This window comes from Perognathus longimembris, chromosome 4 (genome assembly GCF_023159225.1).
Source record: "Perognathus longimembris pacificus isolate PPM17 chromosome 4, ASM2315922v1, whole genome shotgun sequence".
NCBI lineage: Eukaryota > Metazoa > Chordata > Mammalia > Rodentia > Heteromyidae > Perognathus > Perognathus longimembris.
In genome coordinates this window covers 32524698-32546514 of record NC_063164.1, presented here as the reverse complement: position 1 = coordinate 32546514, position 21817 = coordinate 32524698, and the positions used below count along the sequence as shown (strand labels likewise).

The 21817-nt window shown below is 40.3% G+C and overlaps 1 protein-coding gene across 4 annotated transcripts in view; it reads right to left on the bottom strand.

The window, feature by feature from the left end:
- Ankrd44 (ankyrin repeat domain 44) overlaps nt 1–21817 on the bottom strand; it is a 325588-nt gene that overhangs the window by 92222 nt on the left and 211549 nt on the right. For all 4 annotated transcript variants that reach the window (XM_048345044.1, XM_048345043.1, XM_048345042.1 and 1 more), the window contains 5 exons: nt 18974–19088; nt 9495–9577; nt 7820–7883; nt 5868–5936; nt 1421–1561 (listed from right to left, as the gene is read on the bottom strand). In XM_048345044.1, coding sequence (XP_048201001.1) covers nt 1421–1561; nt 5868–5936; nt 7820–7883; nt 9495–9577; nt 18974–19088 — 472 coding nt within the window. The remainder of the gene's footprint in view (nt 1–1420; nt 1562–5867; nt 5937–7819; nt 7884–9494; nt 9578–18973; nt 19089–21817) is intronic.

The following is a 21817-nucleotide window of genomic DNA, read 5'->3' as shown; positions in this document are numbered from 1 at the left end:
TCTCGGAGTGAATAGCATAGCATCTAGTATATAGCAGGTACCCAATAAAAGCTGGTTGAATTAATAACCTGTATATGGAAAGGAACCTGAGTGCCTGACTTTCTTATTACTATACATTAAATATAACATTTCTATAATAAATACAAAGATGAAGAGCACTTTTATACTCATATATTTCCCAAGTTATGGATCATAACCCATTACTGAATTGTGAAACAGTTTAATAAGGTGCAGCCAGCTATTTTTGAAATCAAATGAAATAGAAAAGATCAGATGTGTCACATATGATAAATATAAATATGTTTTTATGACTCTTTTATTTCTGCTTTACATACACAGAAGTATGAATGTGTGCATTCAGCCATGATGTAAGATGTGTTTCTTACTGTGGGTATAAGATTCACTTACTCGGGGGGGGAAAAGTGAGGGAGGAGGTAACAAATTGAACAAGAAATGTTCTCACTGCCTTAGAGATGAAACTGTAACCCCTCTGTACTTCACTTTGACAACAAAGGAAAAAATACTTCAAAAGGGGAAAAAAATTCACTTACTGTGGATCAGCATCTAAAATGTTTGAAGGAGCTAGGGGTAGGAGTATAGCTCAGTGGTATAGCCCATGCTTAGCTTAGCTATATTTATAAAGAAAATAAGATGAATGCAAGACATTGCTCTATAAAAGAACCTACTAGCATTGATTCCAAATCCATTGCAAACCATAGGATGGCAAATAATTCAATTCTCCAAACAGGATTGTCACAAAGGAATTCTATGAGGAGGATCTGCCTTTAGTCTTTGAGAAAACTTTCACAAATCATGGAATAGACCTTCCGACCTTCCTCCCTTTTCCTTGAACTGGTTCGCTTAATTTCTACTTTCCATTCCTAGCTATCTAGAATTCAAATATGTCTAAGTAACCAATGTCTTCTCTTCCCAATGCCCAAAGGGCATTCATGCTCAGCTTGAAACAAGGCGCCTTATTTTTTTTTAAATCATAATGAAGCTACCTTGCAGGTTGCTGGGGTCAGGCTCAGTGGATGAATTTGATGCATAATATAAATATCAGCCAATGTAAGCTTGCTAGACAATGGAGCATTTAGGTACTTCTGCTGAAGACTATGGTATATGTCAAAGAAACTACATCAGATTTTGAATGCCCTGAAAAAACCCAGTCTTGACAACTTGGCTTGGCATTCAACCCAAAGAGCAAAGAGAAAAAGAAACTTCGCAGTGACATGTAATGATAAAACATTAGAAGTAGATTGAGAAAACACAAGTTAAGGAGGAAGCAAATCTAAGTCCTCTGGGTCTGAGTGAAATGGATTCTTTGTTGTCAGTTTCCAGAAGGCAGAATGAAAACACTTAGCAGATCCTCTCTGTTCCCAGTCCTAACCCAAGCAAGCATGAGCAGGGTGGATTTTACCTTCTGTCCATGTCTGATGCAGCAGCATAGTGCAGTGCGCTCCGTCCCCAGTCATCTGTCTCATTAACGTTGGCTCCTGTGGTCACTAATGTCTCAATACAGTGGAAATGACAATTCGCAGCTGCATAGTGCAAAGGGGTCCTGAAAAACAAACAGACATTTATTACTTTCTTCAGTCTGGGAAATAATACCATCATCAACACTCACCTGGTGGCAAGATGCCTGGGGCTGTGGAAAATCCTTTTGGGGGGAAGGTGGGGTGAAGGCCAAGGAAATACCATTCCTGGACTACAGAAAGTCAAACTCTTGGCTTCAGACAAGGCCACCCAGGGTGGACCTAGCCTTTCTATTCTAAGTACCTATTCAAGTTCAGTGCCTATGTTGCTCATTTGGGGTACCATATCAAGATCACCCCCATTTAAGAACCATCAAGACTAGCACTGTGAGCTGAGGGTATGACTGAAATGGCAGAGTGCCGGTCTAGCAAGTGCAAAATCCTGAGCTCAAGTCACAGTAACACGCACACACAATCGTCCCCATTAAGCCCACACCTAGGGGCTATTAGGACAGAGGAAGGGAGTCAAGAGAAGAAAAGAGTGGTGATTAGGACCAGTGAATACACCCAATATGGATGAAATGTCACCATGAGATCCACCACTCTGTACAATTATTACTCACTAATAAAAAATGTAAAAAAATATAGATTTCCTAGGTTATAATGAAGCTTCTAATTTCTAGTTGGTATTGTTACGGGGTTTGAAGGAGGAGATTCCACGTCCCTCCAAGAGTCCACCACTCAGAGACAGTCTCAAGCAAAAAGATGGATTTTAAGGGGAAGCAAAAAGTGAACTGACCAGCCAGGAATGCAGCACAGACTCAGGAGCTAAAACTCCTCTTCCTTCTGTTACCACAGCCCAGGTGGGTCCATGAATCAGAAAAAGAGTAGCAAGCAAAAGCAGAATTGAGAACAGGCACAGATAGACACGACCATACACAGAACAAGGAACAAGATCAACATACATGTCCTTCACTATGAAGACCTTCAGAAAGGGGTCAAGGCATCACTTGACTACTCCGGCCTTAGACAGCTCTACTGCATCCAGTTTCTCTTTGTCTCAGGCCTACAGACAGTGCACCTTCAGATTCAGATGGACTCACTCAGATGGGCCCACAGAAACAAATTGGTTGACCAAGCTCAGACACACACACCTCCACCTCCAGAGGTTTCTTTTCTTCACTCGGGTGTCTTCTCCCCCAAAAAAAGAAGGTAGTTAAGGACTCTTGCCAGCCAATGCACCAAGAAATGTTACAGGACTTGAGGGTTCCCCATCCCTCCAAGAGTCCACCACTCAGAGACAGTCTCAAGCAAAAAGATGGGTTTATTGGGGAAGCATAAAGCAAACTGAACAGCCAGGAACACAGCACAGACTCGGGAGCTGAACTACAACAGTGAAAAGCCGGCTGACCGGCCAAGGACACAGTGCAGACTCAGGAGCTGCCACTGTGACCCTGAGCAGTCCTCAAATTGGGGTTTATAAGAGTAAAAGCGTAGCACAGATGTAGGGGGTTGACGCAGGGGGTAGAGCAAGCAACAAACAAGTTAAGCAAGCATGGCACAGATATAGAATTTTGGGGTCAGGATGACCTAATCTACTACCCCCAACATTTCCTACCATGTTTCTCTAGTCAAGATAGAGTCAGCTGTACTCCCTACAACAGTATGAATGAAGAACTGAGTTTTCTAAAGTTCATTTTCCACATAGGACAATCCTGTTTTAAAGCCTTCAGCCTTCTCCACTGACAAAGGGCATGATTTCTTAGCCTGGAATTGAAAACCTTCCCTTCATTTTGTTTGTGGAATGTCTCTCTCCCCTGTGCACACTATATACCCACTAGTGTCACCCACACTGAAAAACCCAAGGAACCATGTCCCTACTTCCATCCACGTTCACTTATGTGGGTTTCTTGAGCAACTTGTCCCCATAAAAACCCCATTCCTCATTCATGTCCCAGAAGCCAGTTGTCTGTTTAGGATTGCTTAGCTACTGAATTTCCCTTGTACTTTTATTACATATTGCCTGATTTTAGCTCTCAGTATGTTGTCACACATTCTCCACTGAACTAGAAGCTCCTTGTGGACAGGGGTGTAGGTTAATGGGAAAAACTATTCATAGATTCCGGTTCTAGTTTGCAAGCTAGGCCAAACTGCGTCCTCCATCTGGCCTGGGCTTCCTGATTCTTATTTTAACCTTAAGGTTAACTAAAGAACCTTAAGGTCTTTCTAGGTCTAAAATTCTAAATCCTTTCCTAAGTTATTTAGTTCTTCTAGGCTCAGATTTCTTGTCTATTAAAACAGATAATAAGGGCTGGGAATATGGCCTAGTGGCAAGAGCGCTTGCCTCCTACACATGAAGCTCTAGGTTTGATTCCCCAGCACCACATATATGGAAAACGGCCAGAAGGGGCGCTGTGGCTCAAGTGGCAGAGTGCTAGCCTTGAGCGGGAAGAAGCCAGGGACAGTGCTCAGGCCCTGAGTCCAAGGCCCAGGACTGGCAAAAAAAAAAAAAAAACAGATAATAAGCCCAGTGCTGGTGGCTCACACCTGTAATCCAAGCTACTCAGGAGGCTAAGATTTGAGAATCACAGTTTGAAGCCAGTTGGGGCAGGAAAGTCTGTGAGACTCTTATCTCCAATCAAGTACTAAAAAAGCCAGAAGTGAAGCTTTATCTCAAGTGGTGGAACACTAGCCTTGAGCAGAAAATCTCAAAAAAGAGTACCCAAGCCCTGAGTTCAACCCCCAGGGCAGGCTCAATAAATAAATAAATTACCAGATAATAGGCAGTTCTGTATATCTTACAGGTTAGTTACTACGAGTAAACAAGGGAATATAATCCAGTGAACATAAGCACCTTGTAGAATGCTTGTCAGGCAGGGGCAAGGCCCTGGGTTCTATTCCTATGGGAGGGGAGGGGAAGAAAGGGGAAGGGAGAAGAGGAGAGGAGAGAAGAAGAGAGGAGGAAATGCTTAGGATACTCACAGCTAGGTGAAGAGAAAGACAAGAAAACAGAGTCCACTAATACAGAGTGATGTGAGCTGGTGCTAGGGAAGCAGACAGGGGGTACTCCATCAGAATGGCAAGAATATAAGAAGGTGCCATGTGACTTGATCTGGAAGGATAGGAGGAGCTGTCTTAGGTAGATTGGCAAGAGAGGAGAGCTAGAGCTAGGGTTCTAGCTAGAGCTAGTAGAGAGGAGATAGAGATGCTACAGGAGGAAAAGGGGAACATATATGAATATAATCATGAATACATTCATACGTGTTCTTACTGACTAACATGTATTCTAGGAAACAGTTAAATGATTTCTTCATTGTGCAAATACAAACCTAGACTTATAGTATATAAAATATATTACATTATATATTTTATACAATGCAATATATAATATATTATTATAGCTTTATTTTAATATATTTAAATTAGAAACACCCACGGTAATGTACCAGCTAGCATATTATGGTATTGGGATCCGGCCCCTAGGCTTGCCGCCCCTCCCCCAAGCCCTGGGGGAATGCGGAAGCAAGCTGCCCTCTCTGGGTCCGCCTTTGCACCCAGCCCCCAACTCCAGCCAGCCCAGGCATCTCCCAACCTAGCCAGTCCGGCGCCTACCAGCTCCGCCCTGGCTCGGCGCGCTCGAGTGACGATAGCTCTTGGGAGTCAGGTGATACCTTTCAGCCTATCGGCATCCTGGCCAACCCCCTTCCCTTGGAATCATCTCCCATTGTCCTTGTCTCAATAAAGTTAGTTCGCTCTAAGAAGCTAACCCCCGAGGCATGTGTATGTCTGACTTCATCTATTGGTAAGGAGGCGGGCACACATTCTCGGGCAGGCCCCGTGCAGGTCAGGTCGGTGCTGACTCCCCCACTTCACCCTAGATTCATCTGCGGGTCGGGTGACTAGGGGAGAGGGCGTGAAAGGGAGTGTAGAAAGAAGTAAGTACCCGAGCCGCGAGAGGCTAACGAGCCCAACATTATGGCACAATTTATCTATCCACAGATCTATTAGTTTCTGGTGCTTTTGTTTTTTGCATTTAATATTTCCAATATGTCTAAAATCTTTTCCCAAGATGAAAGGTCTACCACAGAAAACAAAATCTCTAGATTTGATGACAGGATTCTGGTTTGGATGACTAAAGTGTTCTATCAGCTACAAACAAAATTTTCTAAATGATATTCATGAAAAAAAACTGGCTTCTCTAAGCAGTATCTGGGAGAAGAGGTGCTACCCTTATGGCATGTGTTTGCTTTGCTAGCATTTTCCTCCAAGAAGAGATTTCCTCTGGAGGATGGACTCTCCCATCATCCCCCTCCTGAGCATCTCACAAGCACAAATTCTCAATGACTCCTCCTCTCCTTCCGTTTGTGCACTCATGGCGCCCTGACGACTTACCTCCCGCATTTGTCCTTTTTATGGAAATCTGCTCCACTGCTCTGCAAGAGTTTTATACATTCCACATTACTAGAAAGACAGGGAAAATACCATTAAGATGATAAACTTAATTGTTGTTCTATCTTCAGACAGAGCCGTGTTCTGCAGGGATTATAATAGGATGAAAGGCCCCAGGTTTAAAATTCCACTAGCAAGAAATAGCATGAACAAATCTCAGTAATGCCATATTGTATGGATCTGAAGTTCCTTTTCCAAAGCTAATAAATCAACAAGTTATAGAGCTTTGTGGAACACTTTCAATTCCTTGACCAAGGAATTTAATGATCATTACATGATAAAAACCTTCCAGTGATGGCCTCATCATTTATCCTAAAATTCTTTTTCAACACCATCAAGCGCTTATGAAACAACCATTCCAACCTATAATAATGTCATGTCACCTTTAAACAATGGGCCAGAGTGGATAAGCACTGCCTTTTATCACAGCAGAGTAAATTTCCCATGATAACCATTTTCACCTAGATATTCCTTCATGGAAAATAAAACATCTGCATTTCCCTCTCTTTGTAGTGGGGGTAAATAAATGAGCAGCAGCAACCCTGGAAATAATGTAATGGAGCACAGTGATCTACCAAAGCTCCTTTGTCATTCAGTGGAGCAATAAATCACACTTAGTAGAGAAAAGGACCTATTGAAATGAATTTTCCTGTTGAAGTGCATGTGGCTAATTATTAATTCCAGTAGGAATTTCAAATTTGAATCCATTTTTTTCTGGATACTTCTGATTTTTTTAAATGCAGGCATAAAAAGAGATCATCATCCATGGTTTTCTAAACTTGGGATGTTATGAAGTGACGTGGAATATATTATTTTATTATCATTTAAGTAAGAAAAATGATCTGATCAATGATAAGCCTGAGCAGGGTTCTCTATACTCCACATCTATCCTTTACTGACATTTTTCTCAGTGAACCAGCTATTTCAGCTGGAAAATATAAGAACTTTAAAAAAGAAGGGTGCGTTGGTATAGTATGCCAGTTAAGGCAGCCCACTGATCTCTTCCTGAATGATGGCAAAGGATCAAAGGCAGAGGCAGACTAAATTATGTGGCTCATGACACTCATTCCGTTTGGGGATAGGATGGAAAAATGGGCCTCTTCCTTCCATAAATAAAATTATGAACTTAAAAACAGGTATAAAACCAAATTAAACTCCATGTGTAGAAGGGCCCTGAACCTCATCTCTGATAAATAGCTAATACATTCGATAATACAGCAATGGCAGATAGAAAAACATAACTATTCTTAAAGACTAGGAAATGAAAAACCAATACCTTAACAATATATTGTCATCTAAGAGATGCCGTGTCTGGTCAATATATGGTCATATATCAATATATTGATTAGATGTTTAATTAACCATTGATATGAAAATTAGTAGCTAATATTCTTTTTACAACTCAAAAAGAAAGGCAAAGAAATCACTTCTTGCCTTTTCCTCCCTTTTTAACCTTTGTTCATATTTGGTCCTTATAAGGATTTAAAAATCAGCTTTAAAATAATGTTATGTATATATATGAACACATAAAAGAGGAAAACTTAGAAAGAAATTTCAAATGAATTTTGTTTTGGTAGATGGGATACCAAACAGATACATAGCCTACAGTGAAAATCTGAAGAAAGTAGTATGGGAGGTGGGCAAGAAGGAGAGGAAAGAAAGAAGAAAATAACAATAAAAATCTTTATTTGTGATATGAAATGAGCTAGTAACTCCTCGTTACCATAATAAAATGCAAGTCATTTCGAAATGCAACTTGTGATAACTGATATTTGGTAGAAATTATTTTTACCCAATTTACTAAGAAAATTGCCTTTGGTTCATAGACAACTTAAGTCAATGAAGATGTATTAAGTAATTAAGTCATGAGATAACTGCAATTGCTAAGTACTCACCCTCCTGCAGCAGCAGCATGAAGGCACGTTCTTCCAAATTTATCTGGGGTGTCTATTTCAAAGCCTGCAGACAGCACGTGCTCATTACTAAACAAGGACACTATGCTATACTTTTGTCCTAGTCAAACCACAAGAAACATTGCAGAGACAGAAAAATCAGTTAGTAGGAAAACCAGAAAGCAAGCAATTGTAGTCAGAAAGAGGTTGTCATGGAAACGAATGGTAACTGCTCAAGCTTGGCGATTTTCTAGGATGCACCACGAAGTCAAGAGGATTTATTTTCGCATTCATCCCTGGGTGAACCATAGCCCCATTTTTCAATCCCAGGATAGAAATTTATGAAGCCAATTTGAGATAAGTAGGGCAATAGATAGGCAGACAGAACACATGAAGAAAACACAGAAGGCCAAGGACTGATCCTAGCAAGCAGGAATAGACATTTTTCTTAAATGTATTCCAATCTTTCTGTCAGTTTCAGATTTGGAAAAACAGGCTTTCCATACAGGGATTATTTTTAAATATGTCAAAAGCAGTGACCGTGGAATTAACCACAGGTAAAGTACTTAAAAGGGAAAAGATACTTTGGGATATCTGGTGAATTAACTCATAAATATTTTTTGCCTTGCAGGTATCTACCACTTTCGAAAGCCAGGAAACTTCTTAAAGTATGGAGATGGGAAGAGGTAGTGATAAAAAAAAAAGATAAGCAAATCTCTAAGTCAGAGATAATTCTTGGTTCCAAATAGCTTCACATTAAAAATATAAAAATTGAACTGAGGGGCTGGGAATATGGCGTAGTGGCAAGAGCGCTTGCCTCCTACACATGAAGCTCTCCGTTCCACATATATGGAAAACGGCCAGAAGGGGCTCTGTGGCTCAGGTGGCAGAGTGCTAGCCTTGAGCGGGAAGAAGCCAGGGACAGTGCTCACTCAGGCCCTGAGTCCAAGGCCCAGGACTGGCCAAAAAAAAATTGAACTGAGTTAGAGGACAGTCAGCCTAAGTAAATTTCCAATGCCCAGGAACTTGGAAGGTAACATGATAATTTCTACCACTAAAATGTAGGCTATTTGGGCCTCTTGTTAAAAATGTTAAGAATCATTTTGAACCTCAAAGGAGTTTGTTTTACCAGTCATGGGACTTGAACTCAGAGCCTGGACACTGTCCTTGAGCTCCTTTTTGCTCAATGCTAGTGCTCTACCACTTTAAGCCACAGCCACTTCCAGTGTTCTGGTGGTGAACTGGAGATAAGAATTTCACAAAATTTCCTGCCCGGGCTGGGTTTGAACCTCTATTCTCAGATATCAGCCTCCTTAGTAGCTAGGATTATAAGCATGAGCCACCAGCACCCTGGCTCAAAGGTATTTTTTGTTTGGTTTTTAAACATTTAAACTACCTATCAGCTCTGTCCATGTAGGCTTCTCTTTCATCCTGGAATGTCATCAAAACTTAAGTAAAACTCAGACAGGACTCATACACTGGACAGGATACTGACATCTTAACAGCTTGGGCTCTACGGACTGTTAGGAGTTGTCACATGCACTTCGAGTTGGAAACACCTCCCCTCACCATGACAGGTAATGACATGAATGAAGCACAGGCAGCCACTCACTGGGACCAGACACCTGACTCATGAACAGCACACACTACACCTCCGTCCGGGCATGGATGTACTTACCTGATGAAAGCAACTTTCTGCAGCAGTCAGAGTGAGCATTTAGGGCAGCTAAATGTAAGGGGAACATGCTATGGATTCCACACCTGAGGAGGGAAAAAAATAAAACAGAGCAGCTCACTGCAACAGATCCCAAGATACATGTGCAGAAGGACAATTATCTTTCAAGAAATTCTCTGATGAAAACACTCATGAAGGACCCATGGGAGAGATAATTTTGTAAATCTCCCATTCAATAAATATTCATGTGTCAGGTACTAGTGTGTCCATTTAAGAGGCTGAGATCTGAAGAGTAAAGTTGGAAACTAGCCTGGACAGGAAAGTCTGTGAGACTGTTATCTCCAGTTAAAACACCAAGAAGGTGTGGAGATGTAGCTCACACCTAAGAGTACTAGCCTTGTGCACAAGCTCAAGGAGAGCACTCAGGCCCCGAGTTCAAGCCCCAGGACTGGAGAAAAGTAAATAAATATGTAATCAATATGAAGTCATTTTCTATCTTAAAAATTCTGGAACAAACCAGAATTAAAAGCTTATAACCAAAGCTAGGCAGTGATGACTCATGCCTGTAATCTCAGCTACCCAAGAGGCTGAGATCTGATGATCACAGTTAGAAGCCATCCCAGTTAGGAAAATCCCTGAGACTTTTATCCTCAATTAACTAATAGAAAGCTGGAAGTATAACTATGGCTCCAGTGGTAAGAGTGCCAACCTTGAGTAAAAATGCTAAGTGAGAATATGAGGCCCCATAGTTATGTGGCCCCAAGCCACAGTGCCAGCAAAAGAGGAGGAGGAGGATAAAAAGGAAGAGGAGGAGAAAGAGGAGGAGGGGGGGAGGAAGAGGAGGAGGAAGAGAAGGAAGAGAAGGAGGAGAAGGAGGAGAAGGAGGAGGAAGAGGAGAAGGAGGAGGAGGAGGAAGAGCAGGAGGAGGAGGAGGGGGGGGAGGAGGAGGAGGGAGAGGAGGAGGAGGGGGAGGAGGAGGAGGGGGAGGAGGAAGAAGAAGAAAAGGAAAGAAGGGAGGGAAGGAGGAAGGGAAGAAGGAGGAAGGAAGGAAGGAAGGAAGGAAGGAAGGAAGGAAGGAAGGAAGGAAGGGCCTATATCAGTAGAAATGTATATTTTTAAGAAAATGTATTTCATAATATGACTTTAAAACATTGATTTCTCTCATTTCTCTCAGCTTAGTCACTGCATGTGACATTCACCTGTGCGCTCACTCCTCTGTTATGCTATGTGACAGAGATTACAAAGCTGAGGAAGACCAACATTCCCAACTTGGAAAAGCATACAGTTTTATTACTAGATTTGATAAACAAATACTTACTGGCCTGTTATGTGCCACATGGTGTCATTCAAAATAAACTTTTCCCTTAATGCATGACAGGAAGGATCTTTAAAAAAAGGACTGATTGGACTGACCCTACTGTAATACAGTCCTCTGGACAGTCCTTTGAGGGAGAATCAGGCATCTCGCAGCTGCATTTCCTGCCTTTAAAATTAATTCAGTCCTCCTCCTCTTCCAAAGCTATGTGCAGAATTTCAGCTCATAACAAACAGCATCCTCAGGTAGTTCCTATGTTTTCCCAGGTATGCTTGTGTTACCAAAGTTTCTTCTCCAGCATGAAGCATGAAGATTTCATGCTTCATAAAGGGATACAAATCATTTGCATTTGCTAAGCTTTGGTTACATGAATTTTATTTCCCATCTCAAAAGTTCTCATTTACTATTTGTATGAATGTGTGAAGGTATATTCATGTTCACAAATATCTCATGGGACTGGGTGTTCAGCCCAATCTGAGTCTCTCGGTAATTAACCCTACTCTCTCCCCATGCTAACGTCTTTCTATTTGCTGGTGTTTTTATTCTATCTCTCCTCTGCAGGTCTGGCTTTCCCTATATGGAGATCTCCAGCCCATGGTATGTAATAGCTGGCATCCATCAAGAGATGCAATTTGCCAGTCTTCCGGGCAGTGTCATGGGGAGGAAAACTGCTTGTAATTGCCTCTCTCATCACTTACAAAAAAAAAATTCTGAAAAGAAATTGCATCATGGTGACCTTAATGTTCCTGAAAAGGAGGGGAGAATTGGGGGATGGGAGCAATGGTTCTCTATGCTATTATTTGTCTTGTTCCCTCTTGAGTTAATGGAAGCATACTATTTTTTTTTAATGTATAGTATGTGGTAAAAGCTCCTTACTAGCTGGGCTAATGGGATTTTACAGTAATTTTGTTTGTTTGGGGGAGTTAAGGCAAAAATACATGATTAAAGGCCTCTAGACTTTTGGCAAGAGAGAAATGAAGTATTTTTTTAGGATAGTTTTAAGTATCTGAAAGGATAAACCTTAAATCAGGAAGTACATTTCTTTGAACTTTCCTTATTCTTTAAGTATATATGTACACACATATACACACATATATATGAATAATACATACTATGAGGATATATGAGATATACTTATATAAAGTAATATAAACAAATAAATTAGAGAAAATAGCATCAAAGTGTATAAGAAACCAATTGGGGCTGGGGATATAGCCTAGTGGCAAGAGTGCCTGCCTCGGATACACGAGGCCCTAGGTTCAATTCCCCAGCACCACATATACAGAAAAAACGGCCAGAAGCGGTGCTGTGGCTCAAGTGGCAGAGTGCTAGCCTTGAGCGGGAAGAAGCCAGGGACAGTGCTCAGGCCCTGAGTCCAAGGCCCAGGACTGGCCAAAAAAAAAAAAAGAAACCAATTGGTAAAAACAAAAAGTCCAAATGATAGAATAACAATGAATTATACTCACTTACATGAATAATACATTCATTCCATAAACTTCATTACCAATACTTCTAATTGACCTTGCTACCTAACTCTCTTGTCCTGAGGCAATTCATCACACTCTACATTAACTAATTGTTTCATTTTTCACTGCTACTAATAAAAGAGAAGATATAAAGAATTAATTTGTAACACATAGAAAAAAATCTGCTTGATGCATATTTTTTGCATAGTTAATAGAAATTTGCAGCCTCAATAAAGATCATGAAAAGGTATTAATGTAGACTCCAGTCCTACTGGCACTTGAATAGGATCTTATGGTTTAAACAGTTACGCTGAACATAAGATTAGAAAGAAAAGGTATGCAAAATTCAGAAACTCTGAATCATGTCAGAAATGATCCATTCATGTATTTATGAAAATAAGATTGCTTATAAATGAAGGATTAGAAAACCCTAGCAGAAAAATTAGGATTTGAATGTCAAGTAAGAAGCATCACTTTTATTTTATCAGGTTATATCAAGGAACATCAAGAATAAAGACATGAAATAACCCTAAAGTTAACAAGGCATAAGTTACAGGAAAGAGGAGACCAATTCCTGTTGAATTGCTGCATCTATTTGACAAGTCATAAAATTAATGGAACCCATTTGTATTTAGCTATTTCTGATTTAGTTTTGAGCTGGCATCACGTACCTAGCTATTTCAGAATAAATGAAGTCTGCAAGACTGTCCTTGTGGAGAACCTTCCTTCAGAGGTGAAGGAAGGGCTTTTGCAACATCAGAATATGGACTCCTTTAAGCTTCCCCCTTGGCATGGCAGGACAAGGCTTCCCCTTCTTACAGCCTGTCTTTTCTGGAACATTCCCCTCAGGTCATAAACACAGTGACCAAGACGTTAAGATCAATACTAGTTGTTCTACTTGCTAACTATTTAATCCTTGGACATACATAATGATTCTCTCATCAGGAAAATAAAGGTAACTACAGTGTTTGTATTATAGAGAGATAGTAAAGACTTGGGATAATGCATAAAAAGTCCTTAAAAAAAGAAAAAGCACATAGCACACAATAAGCCCCACCACCACTGATATTAGTATCTTTTCCCTGAAATTATTATTAACTTATTTGATAACTGGAAGTCTGAGTTGTGAAGCTGTAATGAGATTTTTCTTCCATTCAATTAGGTGTGCGGTTGCTTAAAAGCTTAGAATTGTGATCGCAGCATTTCTGCCTTAAATGTTCTCCATCTTTCTAATCCTTTACAATACTTAAATTTGCAACTCTCCTAAGGAAATCAGACTTGTTTTCTTTTTCCTACAGAGTAGAGAACACATTTTCTAAATTTAGGGTGGAATAGTTTTATAATTCTTACCTGAACTGTGCCTAGATTTTTTTTTTTTTTTTTTTTTTTTTTTGGCCAGTCCTGGGGACTGGACTCAGGGCCTGAGCACTGTCCCTGGTTTCTTTTTTGCTCAAGGCTAGCACTCTGCCACTTGAGCCACAGCGCCACTTCTGGCCATTTTCTGTATATGTGGTGCTGGGGAATCGAACCCAGGGCCTCATGTATATGAGGCAGGCACTCTTGCCACTAGGCCATATCCCCAGCCCCTAGATTTTTTTTTTAGTATATTTTTCCATCCCAAAAAAACATAGGTTGCATGGTTTCCCACATTTGTGGCAACTAGAATGTGCCTATAAATCTACAAGTAAACACACTAGGATGTTTTAAAAAACATACTAGGACATGATAAATTACACTGGTCTCTATGCATTCACACAGAGACCAAAGGAGGGTATTCTTAGGAGAGAACCACAAACGCACAATAGCTACATGCATCTGATCATATAAAACAATATTTATGGAAATGAACCTCAAGTAATGGAAATAAGAAGAGTTTTTTCATTGTTTCTGTTTTCTTTTCCTTGTCTTATTAGTTAGTTAATCTGTCTTTAGGAGGGTAAGAGGGGACACAGAAATGGTGGAACAAAGGGTGAACAAATACAGCAGTGATACTCACTGGACACTATGTTGAAAATGAACTATACAACTTGTGGATGGGGATAGAAGGGAAAGTCTGGGAGAGAGTCAGCGAAGGGGTGACATTGTTCAAAAAGACATACATTCTTGGGCTGGGAATGTGGCTTAGTAGTAGAGTTCTTGCCTTGCATGCATGAAGCCCTAGGTTCAATTCCTCAGCACCACATAAACAGAAAGAGCTGGAAGTGGCGCTGTGGCTCAAGTGATAGAGTGCTAGCCTTGGGCAAAAAGAAGCCAGGGACAGTGCTCAGGCCCTGAGTCCAAGCTCCATGACTGGCAAAAAACAAACAAACAACAACAAAAAAAATGAAAAGATATACATTCTTTATCTGACTTATGTAACTAACCCCTCTGTCCATTACCTTTACAATAGTAATAATAATAATAATAATAATAAATCTTATTTCTTATGAATTTTGTCATTGTCATTTTACAAATCTATTTACCCTTCAGATATAATTCTTTGAGTATATCTGACAGCCATGAGACCTGGCCCTTGCTAAGTACAGCCTTCAGATGTTTTCAGTGGTTCCTTTTGAATAAATCCAATACCATAATGTACCTAGAAAAACCTCTTTTGGACATAGCCATGGCTCAAACTATGGGTGTTCTCAGCAAACTTCTTCCCTTTCCCAAGAGTCAGGCTCTGATCTGCCTTCTGGCTTTTGCATATGCTACTCACTCATAACGCTGAAGAACAAAAGACCCAAGGGCTTTGACACATGAGCACTGTGTGAAGCTAGAAGAAGCCTCTGATTTACGGATTAGAGGAGCAAAGGGAATAATAGGAATATTTTAACCAAGGGCTGACAAATAAATTCATAAGAAAATAATTATAACACTTTCTCTATAGAAAGCTTTTCAACAGCCATACTGGGATTTTGCTTTTGTTTAGATAGGAATGTCCTCAAAATGCCTGTGTTAAAGGCTTGCTTAGTCACCAGCCTGAGGGCATTATCAGAAGATCGTGGAACCTTTAGCAAGTAGAACCTAATAGAAAGAAGTTAAGTCATGGAGGGGATGCCCTCGGAGGGACTCTAGCCCCACCTTCTCTCTCTCTTTGCTTCCTGGCCACCATGAGATTAAACAGTCCTTTTCTACTATTTGCCCCCTCCATGTTATACTGTGACACCACACATCCCAAATAACAGGGTCATGTGACCACTGGAGCTGTGAACCAAAATAAACATTTCCAACTAATGAACTGATTTATCTCTTGTTACAGTGAGAGAAAGCTGAAATTCATTGTTTTCCTAATTTCTTGGCTATACTGAGGATTGAATTCAGAGACTTGGTGTTTGCTAGGCAAGTACCCTGTCTCTTAAGCCATGCCCCCTAGCTCTATTTTCATAAATTCTACTCCTTCCCTTGTTTATGAAAGGAAAGAACTGATTTAATCCTCTTTAATATATGTAAACCTATAAAGAACCCTGAGACTTTTGAGAGGAGTTCAGAAAATTTAATCTTCTCTAATTCTTTTCTTCTTCATTTTGATATTTTTCCCTAAGGTGATTTCTGTTTTCCCATACATACAGATTGAGAGACACACTGACAATCACTGCCTTCATGGACTGCTGTCACTGAGTAGCTTTGCTAAGCCTATAGCTAGATATTTGACAGAAGAAAGCAGAGGTGGTTTATTAAGCCTGAGACAATTCTTCTTTCCCTGGTGTTTCTTGGACACAGCACAACTAAGAGAAAGCATAGCTGCTTAAACAGCATGTAACTGCCAAGTGTTTCTGCTACTGCTACATGGGGTGTTTGTATAAACTGCAAGCAAAGTAACTACAAATAAATAAACCTGCCAGGTACTGGTGACTCACATCGATAATCCTAGCTACTCAGGAGGCTGAGATCTGAGGATCACAATTTGAAGTCAGTTGGAGAAGGAAAGTCTGTGAAATGACCTAAAAGTTGGAAGTGGAGCTGTGGCTCCAAGTGGTAGAATGCCTTCAGCAAAAACAGTTCAGAGAGAGCACATAGGCCCTAAGTTTAAGACCCATGAACTAAAATGAAAAGAAAAAATAAATAAGCCTACACTTATTGAATAAAGTGTGTTTTAGGGGAAATTTAAGTAAGTATACACTCAGTTTATTTTATACCTAAAATAGATTCAAGTCTGGGAGAATATTAGAAAGGAATTATTTTTCTTAAATTCCTTAATTAGCTAGCATCAAAAGAACAATACTGCATGTATTAAACCATGACAGTTAAAGTTGGTTTGTAGATATTTTCTTTCTAATGAACACTGGGCTGGTTGAGAATGCCAGAACCTGGGAGGCTGGGTTAGGGGGGTCAGGGGACTTCGGCTTTCAGCAGATTCTTTGCTTTGCTTTCTCACCTCACCAGCATTTCCTTCCTCTGCAGGCCTTCAGCCTAAAACCTCATCTTTCCTTCTTGGGACATTTGCAGATGACAGCCAATTGTGTGCCACCTGGACAACCTGCAGTATTACTGGATGGCCATCAGAGTCCTTTCTCTTACACACAAATGGGAGATTTAATCACAACTTACCCTATACCCACTTTCTTTTACCCTTCCAAATGCCTCAGAATAGACTCCAATTCCTTGGCAGGGTATTCAAGGTCCTTTGAGATGCATCTCTTCCTTCCGTTCCACCTCGTTTCTTTGCAATGCCTCACACGTACCAGATCACCAACTTTAGAAATTTGCTTTCAACACCTTCATGTTTTCGCCTTTATAAAGGCTCTTCTTTCTTACAGAAGAAACTTCCTTTCTCCCTCATTCTTTCAAACCTCACACTTCTGCCTACTGGACAAACGCTTACATATCTTTCATTTTGCTGGAATTCCATCTCTTCTGGGGAATTCAGAGAGCTCATATTTCCCCAATTCTGTTCTCATACCCTTCTCTAAAGCCCCATTGTAGCAAACCTGGTAATACCCCATCATTTGCTCTTGCACTATTTCTAGATGGGGAGTCCAGGAGGTAATTGGAAGCCAGTTTAGCTTCAAGTTGGGTAAGTGAAGGTAAACATTCTCTATCACAAAGCTGCCAGTGTTCCATATAATTGTCTTCAGCCCAGGACATGGATCCCTCAGTGATTTGCATTTAAAATGCAAACCCACTATAGCTTCCCTGGGCCATTGAAGTTTTGGCTCATTCTCAAGCAAGATTTTCAAATGCTATTTTATAACATTTGAGAAATAAACAGAATTCCTAATATACTTAGCCCTCATATTTTCCTTCTAAAAATTCAGTTATGGTTACAGTCTCTGTGATCAAAACTGAACTTCACTCAAGCATTTAAGTCCCTCTTTAGTTTGGGTTCCACTAAATATTATTAAGTAATAAATTATTACTTAACATTTATTGAAAGCTTACTGTGTGCCAGGCACTGTTCAAAGAGCTTTTAACAGGGATTATCTTCCTAATAGCCTTAGCTGATGTGCTTATGTAATGCCTATGCCAGAAAGCATGATTACTAATGAAGTTATTTAAGCTTTATAACAAACCTATAGACTGGTACTCCCATTTTTCAAATAAGGAACACAATGCAGGGTCAGAATTACATGGATCAAAAATGAAGTGGGGGCTGGGAATATGGCTTAGTGGCAAGAAAGCTTGCCTCGTATACATGAAGCCCTGGGTTTGATTCCCCAGCACCACATATATAGAAAACAGCCAGAAGTGGCACTGTGGCCCAAGTGGCAGAGTGCTAGCCTTGAGCAAAAGGAAGCCAGGAACAGTGCTCAGGCCCTGAGTTCAAGGCCCAGGATTGGCAAAAAAAAAAAATAATAATAATGATGAGGTAGGCTGTACTAGCTCCTAGGGAAGAATCTGGAATGCCACACGGTACCTTGAGCATAGGAAAGCATCATCATATACCCTCTGCCCCAAAGGTCATCTTCTCTCTGGGTGTACTCTTCCTCTTCTGTTGCTGTTTTCCTCCTCCCATGGGATGAATGCTACTCTCTGCTCTGCTAATGTGATTCTCATCCTCCCCAGCCCACCTAAAACATCCCTTTTGAAGACTTTCCAGAAAATGTGTACCACCTTAGAGCTTTCTCCTTCTAGTCCACACTCTACAGTATGCACACCAAACATCACTGCCATCCAAAGTCTGTTTCATTTTGGACTTTGTAATACAGTACTTTCAATGGCTCTTGTCTTAAGTGGGACTTGGACTCCAAACAAAATTATGAGCTCCTTGAAGTGACCAATCTGGTCATTTCTGCTGGAGTCCCCCATTGTACGCTGTGACAGACCTAAGTTGATGCTTTATATATTTCTATGATGATTTCGCTATGAGATCAAGTTTCCCTTCCTTATGTTGTAGATCAACTCAATTGTGCCCCATAATTGCATCTCTAAAACTGAACCAGAACTCTGAATACATTCTCAATGTGTCAAATTATCTTTCCTGTTTAGCTAATATAGACCATTGAGAAGAACAGAACATTAGAAATGAGATTCAAATCACCTTAATTAAAACCACTGGAATAGGCCTCATTCTAATATATAGGTGAAAAACAAAATTGGTTCTTCCGTGTATCTGACCTTAGTGGTCACCTAATTGAGTTCAAATTTAATTTATGCTTATTATAATGGTGCAGCTCTACCTTAACCTGAACAAATGGGAACCCTCTGTGGTCTGGCTGAGCACCTTTGGCAACATTCCCACGCGTGGAAGTCCCATCACCATATTTTTTGCAGCCACCTACTTGGCTGTGTCAGCTCCACTGGTTATTAAGGTGTTAATCAAAAGCTCATGACCATATCTTGCAGCCACATGAAGAGGTGTATTGCCATCTTTATCCACACAGTCGATTTCACCACCTGAAAGAGATATTTGAATACACTGTAACACAAGGGTCCAAGGTGATTCTAGTATGATGTCTATGCCCATCGCTGGTGTTGATCAAATGCTGATTTCTTTACTATTCCAATGTACATTTCTTCTCTGAAGTATAAGAATGTTTTTAAGGGGACAAGTCACCCTCTGAAGCAGAAGCAGCATTACAGTCTACTATCTGCACAGAGAGAAATAAATGCTTTTGAAAAATCATTCTATATTATCTCATTTAAGGATCTAACATGCAACTAGATTCCTGCTCTAAGTGAACAATGTAATTGAATTTCATTAATGTAACACTTAAGATATTCTATTTTAATTTTAAAAAATACAGATTTATGTAAATCTCATGTTGTAGTTTGGCAACCAAAAGGGCTAGCAAGTTTAGGAAAAGAGTCCATGTTGTTCATCTAGCTTAAATGTAGATGGGTAAAATGAGTAAAAGCTAAAACTATAGCTAGATATTGGTGGCTGACGCTTGTAATCCTAGCTACTCAGGAGACTGAGATCTGAGAAGTGACACTGGAAGCTATCCTGGGCAGATAAATCTGAGAGAATCTTATTCCCAAATAATTAGCAAAAAGCCAGAAAATGGGCTATGGCTCAAATGATAGAGCATTAGCATTGAGCACAAAAGCTCAAGGACAGCGTCCAGGCTCCAAATTCAAACCCCACGACCAACACCAAAACAAAATACAAAAGAACAAATATAGAGTTAGCGGGCATGAATCTGCTACAAAGTGAAATAATGACCAAAAACTGTGTGGGCCTGTGGAGGGAGGGAGTTCACCAAAAATCACAATCAGCACACAGATTTAAGAAGTTTCAGTCTGCTTCCAAGACTTCCCTATGTAGAGCTTAACATGACCATAAATTTGCTGCCAATAAGTTTACACACATGGAGCTGTTTACAAAACAGCAATCTCTGGCTGGGAATATGGCCTCGTGGTAAAGTGCTCGTTTCCTATACATGAAGTCCTGGGTTCGATTCCTTAGTACCACATATACAGAAAAGGGCCAGAGGTGGCACTGTGGCTCAAGTGGCAGAGTGCTAGCCTTGAGCAAAAAGAAGCCAGGGACAGTGCTCAGGCCCTGAGCTCAAGCCCCAGGACTGGCAACCCCCCCCCCACACCCCACCACCACACACACACACAGCAATCTCTTTTTGTCTTTGGCCATAACAGAGAAATAGAAGCAGCAACATGAATCCAAATACTGACCTCCCCTCAAATCATTGTTTCTATATTTACTTTTTAAATGAGTTGTTCAAATAGAATATGATCATTTTTATAACAGGAATAGTTGCATACCTAGATATACACAATAGTAATCATTAAATATCTAGACAGACACACAGACAGAAAGATAGATACATAGACAGATAGAAAGATAGATAGGTTCTTGAGCCAATACAAAATTCCAGAACTTTTATCAGACTGTCAATGAGAAATTCTGGGGCTAGGTTTGATGTGACATTACAGGACCATGGGAGACTCTTTAATGATTTTATTTTCAGTGAGCATGTTCGAGTATTGTTTTGGTGTTTTGTTTTTATTTGGGGGGGGGGGGGTTGGCCACTTCAGCTACAGTGCCACTTCTAGCTTTTTCTATATATGTGGTGCTGAGGAATCGAACCCAGGGCTTCATGTATACAAGGCAAGCACTCTACCACAAGGCAGTAGTCCCAGCCCCAGCAGGTCTGAATTTTACAATCAAAAGGTAATAAAGTTAGCTACCGTCATCTACTAGCATAGGTATTTTGGAGGACAGTGGCCACTTGTTCTCATGGGTGCCTCAGAGCAATCCAAGCTGGACATGTCTGTCTAAGGATTGCCACCCTTCTCTGTCTGAAAGGGTCAACCACAGAACTGTTCTGAGGAGATGGGGATTTCAGAGGAGGCGTTGCCCTTGATATCATCTGGAACAGGATCCCAGCCAACACCACCAAGCCTTCTTGAAGACCTACAAGGGCTTTCAGGCTTCCCATCCTCAAAAAGGCCAATAAGTAGGTAGAGAAAAAGAAGAGTAAAAACCATCAGGAAAAATATCTGAGTAGATAGTTACTTCTTTTTGTTGCTGCATTTCTTAAGTCAATTTAAACCCATATAAATATAGAAAAGTATCATCTACCTATGCATATGTTGTCCTTTACAATATATTTCAGGACACTATCATTCAATGGAAGATGAGAGACGGTGCATGTGTTCTGAAAATGTTTTCTGTTAAAGTAAGATTACTAGATGAATGAATTTGTTTTATCACTAATATAGAAACCTTTCATTTCCACCTGAAAATCTTTAAGACTTGCCTGAAATGTAAATTAACTATCTGTATTATTCATTTGGAGGTTGCAACGTAATGTCAGTAGTTGTTCATTAATAGTGAGCTACACGGCATTTGTACATTTTAAAAGTATTCAGAGCATGTCCAAAGGGATAGTTCATCAGTACTAAGCATTCATCTGACATTAGATTTTTTATTGCACCAAAAATAATGATCATCTACCTTATTCAGTTGCCTAAAGATTGTGACAACAAAAACATCAAAAGTCTCACATTGAGACTAACCTAGCACTGGACTTCTCCCATACAAGATCTATTTATTTCAAAAGCTTTCATAAAGGCAGTCTCATTTTTGAACTTTTCTAACTTGCTGGATAGCATCTGAGGCACCAGTCTCATACGAAAGAGTGGGTCAAATGCCTCCTGACACC